Source organism: Oncorhynchus mykiss, chromosome 16 (genome assembly GCF_057628025.1).
Source record: "Oncorhynchus mykiss isolate SJ-2025 chromosome 16, ASM5762802v1, whole genome shotgun sequence".
NCBI lineage: Eukaryota > Metazoa > Chordata > Actinopteri > Salmoniformes > Salmonidae > Oncorhynchus > Oncorhynchus mykiss.
In genome coordinates, this window is record NC_143037.1 from 22,069,156 (window position 1) to 22,080,654 (window position 11,499).

At 41.7% G+C, this 11,499-nt stretch overlaps 1 protein-coding gene across 2 annotated transcripts; it reads right to left on the bottom strand.

Moving 5' to 3' along the window:
- Nucleotides 1-1,032: 1,032 nt before the first annotated feature.
- nubp2 (nucleotide binding protein 2 (MinD homolog, E. coli)) lies at nucleotides 1,033-7,908 on the bottom strand. Of its 2 annotated transcripts, none has more exons than XM_021565230.3 (7): nucleotides 7,565-7,908; nucleotides 6,081-6,199; nucleotides 3,681-3,879; nucleotides 3,287-3,444; nucleotides 2,927-3,037; nucleotides 2,637-2,706; nucleotides 1,033-1,394 (listed from the first exon to the last, which is right to left on the bottom strand). In XM_021565230.3, the coding sequence occupies exons 1-7, from the start codon at nucleotides 7,578-7,580 to the stop codon at nucleotides 1,255-1,257; spliced, it is 813 nt and encodes a 270-aa protein (XP_021420905.2). In that variant the 5' UTR covers nucleotides 7,581-7,908; the 3' UTR covers nucleotides 1,033-1,254. The 2 variants fall into 2 exon arrangements, with proteins under 2 accessions (XP_021420905.2, XP_090058363.1); XM_090202237.1 differs by having other exon boundaries at nucleotides 3,681-4,558; nucleotides 7,565-7,659.
- Between the last annotated feature and the right edge of the window lie 3,591 nt (nucleotides 7,909-11,499).

Sequence of the window (11,499 nt, forward strand, 5' to 3'; positions counted from 1 at the left end):
TGGGCTGGTTACACGTGGTCTGCGGTTGTGAGGCCGGTTGAACCTATTGCCAAATTCTTTAAAACAATGTTGGTTAATAACATGGTAAATAAATGAACATTCAATTTTCTGGCAACAGTTCTGGTGGACACTCCTGCAGTCAGCACGCCAATTGCATCCTCCAAACTTGAGACAACTGGCATTGTGTTGTGTGACAAAACTGCACATTTTAAAGTGACCTTTCATTATCCCCATCACAAGGTGCCCCTGTGTAATGATCATGTTTCTTGATATGCCACCTGTCAGGTGGCTGGATTATTTTGGCAAATGAGAAATGCTCACTGACAGGGATGTAAATAAATTACCTTTTTGTGCTTTTGGAACAATTCTGGGGATTTTTTTGTTAACACATGAAACATGGGACCAACACTTTACATGTTGCATTTATATTTCTGTCCAGTGTAATTAGAAATCCGTTAATGGATTGTTTTGGCTCTTTCTATGATAAATTGTATGTTCGAATTCATGCTAGTTGCTATAAAGTATCATGAGAAATTGTGCCCTACTTCCCAAAATGATCAAAGATGCCCTTTTATTTATAGGAACAACAATTGCGCAACTGACCGTGTACATAAAACTATCCGGTGGCCGTCCTTTTGCCTCTGGCCCGAAGATCGGCTGTCAATTTCAGTTTACCGATAATCTTACATGTTGAACCGCTGCCGTTCGTCAAAACCCAGACGTTTATCACTAACAGACCGCTGTCACCCGCAGTTTCCAGCCGTTCGTCTTTCTGGTGCGTTTCCTCATGAAGACAGAAACGCACTCGTATGCTCAAACAGGATTTGGGTAATTAATTGGTGACTCGGCTGCTTAGAACGGAAAAACCTAATCATGTTAATTGAAGTTTGTCTATAGTGGAACAGAATTTAGTAATCGGATTTATGGTTATCTAGACAGAGAATATTCAGCTGTCCATTCGTTTACCATAACCTAAATGTCTGCTGGCAGCCAGGTAGTGGTGAAGCGGATTTCACTCAGTTCTGCTCTCAATTAAATATCAGCCCACTTTATTACATTTGTGAAGTATTACATGTGAGTAGTTTTCTGAAGCTTACATACCAGTAGTATATGACAAGATAGATGCAATGTAAAAATGTATTGTGTGGTTGTGTGTGCCTGCGTGTGATATATATATATATATAAACATGATTTTACAAAAGCTAAATACTACGATACTGTATTGCTATTGAATATGCAATGGGATTTGAATTCTCAGGGATTCTGTATGCTTGTTAGGAGGGTCTGTGCAATGCTGTTGATGGCACTGAAGGTGGCACTGTCTGGGAATGTCTGGATGAAGTCTTTGCCCTCCTCTATACTGGTAGTGAGCAGAGGGTCCAGGGGCACAGAGCCTGAAATGGGAAACACACAATCTGAGGCCTTCGCAACCATTGAAAACAATATACACACACAAGCAGCTAACACACTGGCCTACTTTAGAAAACAAGACACTATGGTGTCTTTTGAGGTCAAAACTTGAAAAGATCAAATGCTGTTAACATTACATGCAAAGGCTGTGTTCACGCAGGCAGCCCAATTCTGATCTTTTGCTAATAATATGGTATTTTGACCAACCGGATCAGATCTTTTGCCAGTAACCGCAAAATCTCAGAATTGTCTGCCTGTATAAACGCAGCCATAGTCTACTACATACATCTACCCCAGGGCTCTCCAACCCTCTTCCTGGAGAGCTAGCCTCCTGTAGCGTTTCACTCCAACCCCAGCTGGAACCAACATGATTCAGCTTATCAAGCAGCTAATTATTAGATTCAGGTGTGCTAGATTAGGGTTGGAGCGAAAACGTGCAGGACGGTAGCTCTCCAGGAACAGGGTTGGAGACCCCTGGTAGACCCAGTAGTCTTCACACAGTCTACATCAATGGTACACAGTTCTCTCAAAACCTCTCCATCCACAGCCATAGCAGTACTGCAGTTGGCTGAGAACAGTGCTGTAGCCTTAAATATGGCTTCTCACCGCTTTGGGCTTTAGCTACATTAACCGCTTCATTACTCACCGATTGGTTTCCACTCTTACAAAGCATATGGTCGTTGAGTGTTAATGGTGAAATTGTCAATAATATACCACTTAGATTGATCCCCATCGCTTTGACTGAAATGTATCAGCTCTAACCCCAACATTTTACAAGCACTCCCACTGCAATGAAGACCAACCATTTTATCAGTGCAGCTCTGCTGTAAAATGCCTGCTAAATGGCGACAAGCAGTTTCAGAGTGCTGGAGTCGGTTGGGTTAGAGTGACATCTAGTGGCTGTTTAATAAAATACCCATCATATCCCTAAAAGCCGATTCGGAGGCTCCGTACGGAGAGTGTGAAGAGCCACATTTTTGAACAATGTGGAGGGCTCCGTATAGCTCTGCATTAATATGATTGGACAGTAGGTGCGGGCTGTACATCCTGTATAAACACAAATACACTTCCTTGACAACTTCCTTCACATAAGCTCTGCGAAGTGTAAGATGTATGAATTCCCAGACTTCTGCAGAGGCCGCATCGCAGGAAATGCTGTACGTCCAATGCAGACGCCGGAATGACCATCAAAAAAAAAAAAAACACACAAAAAAAATGTATTTTACCCAAATATACTGATCCTGTCAACTTGGCCAGCTCCTCTCCTCCTCCCTTGGAGAAGATATTACTGCATTCCTGTAAGCAAACACATTATATTAGAATGGTCAGAACTGGCATATGCTGAGATTCTAATTTGACAAAATAGTGACACTATACATTTTTAAATGACACCGCTTCAGACTGACGATTGTGTCCAGCGAAATAATGCACATGAAGCTAATCTAAAACTAACTGGAGACCTGTTTGCAACAAGCACAGATGGTGTGTGTGTGTCCATGCATATTGGAGTACTCACAGAGCAGTGTGGACACACAAATCCACTCATGTTCTCTACAATCCCCAGGATGCGCAAGCCTGTCTTCTTACAGAACGTTATCTCTCTCCTGACGTCCCCCGTCGATACTGCCTGCACAGAATAACAGCATATCTAAGTACAATATAATGTAATTAATACAATGTATCAACCAGGGGGAGTACAAGTGCGCACTTCAGGAGAAGGGTCGATATTTATCAGAACAAAAGGTTTCCTGTTGCCAACATTTAAGACCCACCACAGCAAAAGCTATTTTGTTTCTCTTCTAGAGAGGAGGCTGATCACTGATTAAACGCGGAGCGCAGGAATTGACACAACTTCCAATCTTTCCTTGTACTGTACCTGCGGTGTAGTGATCAGAATGGCTCCGTCCACTTTGTGCTGCTTCTTCAGGTTTTCCAGGACGGCCAGGTGTTCGTCTGACGTCCCCGGGGGCGTGTCCACCAGGAGCACGTCCAGTTCCCCCCACGCCACGTCAGACACAAACTGCCCAATCAGAGCTGGGATGTGACCATACAGCAGTTGGTGGGGGAGAGAGAGCCAGAGAACGTGAGAGGATATCGATGAGACACCACAGTCCCACCCAGTAAGCCCCTACACTCTTCATGTTGATCAAGGGGAGGTATACTTCAAGCGTCTCAAAGGAAGAGTGCTGATCCTGTGATCTAAACTTTTTTTTTTGTTACTGTGGAAGCTCCACCTTGGCCTCCAATAGTCCGATGTAGACTGAGCATACCCGTTTTCTTTGGACCCCTCCAGACAACTGCTTCGTCTGGGTCCTCCAGCAGGAAGCCTATGGACATGAGCGCCAGGCTCTTCTGGGCATCTGTGTAGACGGGCACCCAGCCCAAGTCACACTGGTGCACCTCTGGCTTGCCCACACTCAGCATGCGGGGGATACTGGGACCACACAAGTCCACGTCCAGGATCCCAACCTGATTGATTGAGACAGACAAGACAAGACAGGACAGGACAGGACAGACAGACAGACGAGACAGAGACAGAGACCACACATGTAGGCATGTGTGAACATGCACATAGTTATGTGGGCTCAATATTCCACACAGGTCCAAAATACCAACCTGAGAAAAAGATACTGTACAGTCTCACACATACATGGTTGGACAGATAACTAAGAAATGTGTAATCAGTAACCGATACATTTACAAGACAATAAAGGTAATTTGTAACAAAATCCACTTGATTACTCAAAATGAATAGCATAATCCGGTATTGGTATTTTATTAGTATCCCCATTAGCTGTTGCGAAAGCAGCAGCCACACTCGTTTGGCAGTTAAGGAATCGTGAAAATAATTGCCAACATCAAATGGTTTCGTGATGAATAAGCCATCTGAGTTGAATTTGTTTTTCTGTCCATAATTTCATTTAAAGTCGTTTTTTTTCTCCATCATTCTTTATATAATTGATCTTGGCTTCATAATACTGTTTTCTTTTTGTTGAGTTTCTGCAGTAAGTCAGCCAGTCAGATGTGCAGCCAGACAATCCAGCCAACTTGACAACTGTGAGAAGCATTGGAGCCAACATGGGCCAGCATCCCTGTGGAACACTTTCGACACCTTGTAGAATCCATGTCCCGACAAATAGAGGCTGTTCTGAAGGCAAAAGGAGGTGCAACTCAATATTAGGAAGGTGTTCCTAATGTTTTGTACACTCAGTGTAAATACCTCATGAGCTTAGTTCAATGGTTATACGCTATCAGAATTGAAAGTAAGTTTGTTTTACTCCAATGTTTAAACAACATAAATGTAAACAAACACTGTATAGTGTCAAAACATGGTTAAAACTATAATGTTGATATCATGGATGGTCAGTCCTTGCATCCATAGCTCTGTCTATAAATTTGAGAGCGGTTATATTTCTCCATCCCCATCCCTTAGCTTTTCAGCAAAACAGGGGTGGGGAGAATGCTTTATTATTGTTTAAATTAAGGATTCTAGCTATTATTATTATTATTATAATATAGCCCATTTTGACTTTGTGGCCGTGGTAACTAGTGACAATCCTCTAGCTGCTACTACTGCCGGTAGACTCAGCAGACACAGCCAACACGCACTGACAAGTGACAAAGTCACAAATAAAATGGCAAACGTTCTCCTGTTCAGAGCCGTGTTGACATTGTTGCCTTTATAATCAAGTTAGCCTGCTAGCTACTTGCTATCCAACGTTAGCTGCTAACATTTGTGTGATTGACAATGTAGCTATAAGCAAACCTTTGCTAGCTAGCTTGCTCTTGTATTCAGACTGTTTTGTACTTACATATTAAAAGGAGTCTACTCAAGCTAGCTACATTGTCTAAAAGGCATGAACCTCATGAGATGCTTTGTTTAAACTAATGTTAGCTAGCCAGCTATATCTAGATGCACAGATTGTTGACATGACAGTATGTATGGTTTGTTGTACCCCATTCATAGGTACGAATTGCTTGAGCGCCTATTGACGATAGGATCTTCTGACCGGGGAGGTTTGTTAATAGCCCTGACGCTTGCTCTAAATATTAAAAACACAGCAACGTATCTTTCATATAAGCGATAAATAATAATAGAAAATGTTCAATTACTACACACCCTTAAACGGTTAGGGTCCCCACATGGCCATATTTCCATGTTACTGCGCTTATTTACAGAAAACAGATGGAAGACTACCTGTGCTAACTAGCTATCTGCGTCTCCGAACATGTAACAGTATAACTTTACGTCCGTCCCCTCGCCCCGACCTGGGCGCGAACCAGGGACGCTCTGCACACGTCAACACGGCCCTTGCAGAGCAAGGGGAACCACTACTTCAAGGTCTCAAAGCGAGTGACGTCACCGACTGAAATGCTATTAGCGCGCATCACCGCTAACTAGCTAGCCATTTCACATCCGTTACACAAAGACACATCTTTCCCCAGCACAGCGGCTATGGCTGGCCATGTTTTCGTTCAAACAATTTCTTCTCTCTCAAAACACAAGCAATTTCTTCTCTCTCAAAACACAAGCATCTTCTGTTGTGAAAAGCAACTGCGGATCTGGGCTTTGGCATAACAGAATGGAGCTGTGTTGACCCATCAAAAATGTAAATTTGATACAAAGATCCTGATGACACACACACACACATGAATGTTATGTCTCCCACCTTCTTGCCTGAGTGTCTTAGGGCCAGGGCTAGCTCTGTGGTGAGGGTGCTCTTGCCCACCCCTCCTTTTCCAGACAGGATCAACACCACATGTTGGACCTGGGCCAAGTTCCCACCTTCTGTGGAGAAACAAGTTAGTGAAATATATGGACATGAATGTGTAACAGTATAACTTTAGACCGTCCCCTGCACACATCAACAACAGTCACCCACGAAGCATCATTACCCATCGCTCCACAAAATCCACGGCCCTTGCAGAGCAAGGGGAACCACTACTTCAAGGTCTCAGAGCAAGTGACTTCACCAATTGAAACGCTATTTAGCGCACCACCGCTAACTAGCTAGCCGTTTCACATCCGTTACAAATGCATGAACAAATACACAGAGAGGGTATGTTAAAGTCCTATTACTGTGAAAGCAGCATTTACTAATTATATCCATTAAATCTCTCATTACTGTGTGTTCACTGACACTGAAAGATTCTAAGGACCCAGTCACGTTTTATCACGCAGGTTGAAGTTTATTGTCATGAGTCTTGTCCTGGAGGCAGATTTGAGCGATGTCCCCTTTCGGAATGTGAATATGTGCATGAGCTCGGCAAGTATGCATGTCTCTCGTGCATATATTTTTATATTTTGAGCATGCTTCAGGTGATAGAAATCTGAACGCACTACCAGCGCTTTGAAAAGTTTGTAAGTATACTTTCATGTGGATATATTGTATCACATTCCTACCGAAAAAGTACCAACCAGTAAAGTACATTAAAATATAATTTCATTCAACATTCTGGCTTGTAGAGGTCGTGAGAGGAAACTTTTCTGATTCAAATGCCTATTTCTGCCCAACGAATAATTCAATACAATTCAACATCAGGTTAACATCAAAGTCAAAAATGTGTTATTAATTTTTTTTAATGAAAACTAAAATATGTTTTCTAGTCTTAATTTAAGGTTAGGGTTAACAGTGTCGTTAGGGTTCAATTTAAAAGCAGATGTTTAGACTTAGTGGCTGTGCCAGCTAGTGATCACTCTGCATAGCTGCCTCCAGAACAAAGATTCATGACGAAAAACCTGGACCTGCTGTCCATACACATTTTAACTAGTCAAGTGAACGTATTGCTTTGCCAGATAACGAATTGCACCATTAGCCTAGCAAAAATTCGAATTGAAGGTAACTAGCTAGCAAACAGTAGCTACTGAACTTAATGTCGAGTTTTGGCTAAGCACTGCCACTAGCCTTGCACATGACAGCTTCTTGAGCACATTAATGTATAAATATTACGGTATCTAGCTAGTTATCGAACAGATTAGAGCTAGTTGTTAGCTAATTACCTAGATAGAAGCTAACGTTAGCAATGTGAAAACAACATGTGACAGTTTATCGTTCTGACAAACTCATAATAGAAAGATGCCTTATTTTCAAAGGAGGAAGCTATATACACATGCACATGCATATTAACTGGCAGCGTAATATGGTTTTCATACCATTGTTTTCTTCCATATTTGCTTTATATATCACTTTTTTGTTGTTGCACTGTTGTTGGAGTGTTCCGTATACTTCCGCACTTCGTCACATGAGCACCAAATATCCAATGGAACGAATGCGATTGCGTGTTGCGCTCGCCTCCAAAAATAAGCAAACAATCAGTTGCCTTTACGTCTAATCTGTTATGTGCGCAACCGTACCGCAAGCGATGCGTTTTGAAGTTCAGGGCTCTGAACAAAACTCCTGGATCGAAGATACATTTTCTTGAATATATGCTAGAGTTAGCTAGCGTCTATGAATAGGCTAGTCCTTGATCATGACTCTCAGTTCTATTACATTATGCAGTGCATTCGGAAACTATTCAGACCCCTTCCCTTCTTCCACATTTTGTTACATTACAGCCTCATTCTAAAATTGATTAAATATTTTTTTCCTTATCAATCTACACACAATACCCCATAATGTTAAAGCAATAAACGTGTTTTTAGATTTTTTTTGCTAATAAAACCCCCCAGATACATTATTTACATAAGTATTCAGACCCTTTGCTATGAGACTCGAAATTGAGTTCAGGTGCTTCTTGTTTCCATTGATTATCCTTGAAATGTTTTTACAACTTGATTAAAGTCCACCGTGGTAAATTCAACTGATTGGACATGATTTGGAAAGGCACACACCTGTCTGTATAAGGTCCCAGAGTTGACAGTACAAGTCAGAGCAAGAACTAAGCCATGAGGTCGAAATAATTATCCGTAGTGCTCAGAGACTAGATTGTATCGAGGCACAAATCTGGGGAAGGGTACTGAATCATGTCTGCAGCAATGAAGGTCCCCAATAACACAGTGGCCTCCATCAATCTTCAATGGAAGAAGTTTGGAACCACCAAGACTCTTCCTTGAGCTAGACGCCCGGTCAAACCTAGCAGGGCCCTGGTCAGGGAGGTGACCAAGAACCCGATGGTCACTCTGACAGAGTTCCAGAGATCTTCTGTGGAGATAGGAGAACCTTCCAGAAGGACAACGATTTCTGCAGCACTCCACCAATCAGCTCTTTATGATAGAGTGGCCAGACGGAAGCCACTCCTCATTAAAATGCACATGACAGCCCGCTTGGTGTTTGCCAAAAGGCACCTAAAGGACTCTGACTATGAGAAACAAGATTCTCTGGTCTGATGAAACCAATATTGAAATCTATGGCCCCAATGCCAAGCGTCACGTCTGGAGAAATCTTGGCACCATCCCTACAGTGAAGCATGGTGGTGGCAGCATCATGAAGTGGGGATATTTTTTTTCAGAGGCAGGGACTGGGAGACTTGTCGAGGGAAAGATGAACGGAGCAAAGTACAGAGACATCCTTGATGAAAACCTGCATCAGAGCACTCAGGACCCAGACTAGGGAAAGGTTTACTTTCCAACAGGACGACAATCCTAAGCACACAGCCAAGACAATGCAGGAGTGGCTTCGGGACAAGTCTCTGAATGTTCTTGAGTGGTCCTGACTTGAACCCGATCGAACATCGCTGGAGAGACCTTAAAATAGCTGTGCAGCGACGCTCCCTATCCAACCTGACAGAGCTGGAAAGGATCTACAGAGAAGAATAGGAGGAACTCCCCAAATACAGGTTTGCCAAGCTTGTAACATCACACCCAGACTTGAGGCCATCATCACTGCCAAAGGTGCTTCAACAAAGTCCTGAGTAAAGGCTCTGAATACTTATGTAAATGTGATATTTCAGGGGTATTGTGTGTAGATTTATGAGAGGAAAAAATTTAACCAATTTTATAATGAGGCTGAAATGTAACAAAATGTTGAAAAGGTCTAGGTCTGAATACTTTCCAAATGCACTATACAGTTGAAGTCAGAAGTTTACATACACCTTAGCGAAATACATTTAAACTCAGTTTTTCACATTTCATGACATTTAATCCTAGTAACAATTCACTGTCTTGGGTCAGTTAGGATCACCACTTTATTTTAAGGATGTGAAATGTCAGAATAATAGTTGAGAGAAATTATTTATTTCAGCTTTTATTTCTTTCATCACATTCCCAGTGGGTCAGAAGTTAACATACACTCAATTTGCATTTCGTAGCATTGCCTTTAAATTGTTTAACTTGGGTCAAATGTTTTGAGTAGCTTTCCACAAGCTTCCCACAATAAGTTTAGTGAATTTTGGCCCATTGCTCCTGACAGAGCTGGTGTAACTGGGTCAGGTTTGTAGGCCTCCTTGCTTGCACACGCTTTTTCAGTTCTGCCCACAAATTGTCAATTGGATTGAGATCAGGGCTTTGTGATGGCCTCTCCTCTCCAAGACTTTGATGAACCAGACTTGTGGAGGTCTACACTTTTTTTTCTGAGGTACTGAGTCTGAAGGTAGGCATTGAAATACATCCACAGGTACACCTCCAATTGACTCAAATGATGTCAATTAGCCTATCAGAAGCTTCTAAAGCCATGACATCATTTTCTGGAATTGACCAAGCTGTTTAAAGGCACAGTCAACTTAGTGTATGTAAACTTTTGACCCACTGGAATTGTGATACAGTGAATTATATGTTAAATAATCTGTCTGTTAACAATTGTTGGAAAAATTACTTGTCATGCACAAAGTAGATGTCCTAACCGACTTGGCAAAACTATAGTTTGTTAACAAGAAATTGGTGGAGTGGAGTGAAACACTTAGGTTGGAGTCATTAAAACTTGTTAATGTAAACTTCTGGCTTCAACTGTATATAAGAGTCATTGGAAGAAGGCATGATTTTGGAAGCATAAGGACCTTATCTTTCATATCTGTCATGCCCTGACCTTAGAGAGCCTTTTTATGTCTCTATTTTGGTTTGGTCAGGGTGTGATTTGGGTGGGCATTCTGTGTTCTGATTTCTATGTTTTGTGTTTCTATGTTTTGCCCGGGTATGGTTCTCAATCAGGGACAGCTGTCTATCATTGTTTCTGATTGGGAATCATACTTAGGCAGCCTTTTCCAACCTGTGTTTTGTGGGTAGTTGTTTTCTGTTTTGTGTCTGCACCAAACAGAACTGTTTAGTTTTGTTCCACGTTGTTATTTTGTTTCAGTGTTCAGTTTGAAAAATTATCATGAACACGTACCACGCCGCGCTTTGGTCCTCTTCTTCAGACGGGCGTTACAATGTCAGTGAGAAATAATATATTTTTTTAAAGTTTAAATTGATAGACATCTTTTTATAGGGTTAGGGTTCCCACACAGCCATATCTTCATGTTACAACGCTTGTTAACGGAAAACAATAGGCGACCGGAACACCTGTGCTAATTAGCCATCTAGCATGCTCCGAACACCTGTGTGTAAGCGTAACACAGGAAATGTTTCAGGTTTTTGCCGTTGGGTGCACAGGGTGTATGAGCATAGCATGGAAACTACTTGACGCTGTTAAGGAAGCTTTGAAGCCACATACTACAGTGAAGTCATGCAGCCTTGGCCTCTATTGAATTTCGCAATTATGATTTCTGTACCAACCCTAGAACCCTTTCCCCCACTCACGTGTGAATTTTAATGACTTGCATTTTCTCTAAAACAAATGTTTAAATGTCGCTTATGCTTTGGCCCTTGACGTTCAGGAATGCCACCTTTCTCATTTTGGCTGTAAAGGTAATTCATTTCCCTTGCATATTTCCTGATGTTCATAAACTTTAACAAATATAATTTTGTAATAGTATCAAATTTTGACAAAATTATCAAATGAATATTTACTGTCTGTTCCGAATTCTCATGCTTTATGTAACCAGGGCAATGAGAACATGCATCAATAAGTAAAGCCTGTTAATACTGACACAAATGACACCTACATAAAGCCACAATACAATTTATACCAGAATTGTATATCTACCCTATTTAGATAGGGAAATTAGCATAGACTCCTCCCTTTTAGCACACTTATCCAATCAGTGCTAGGTGTGGGC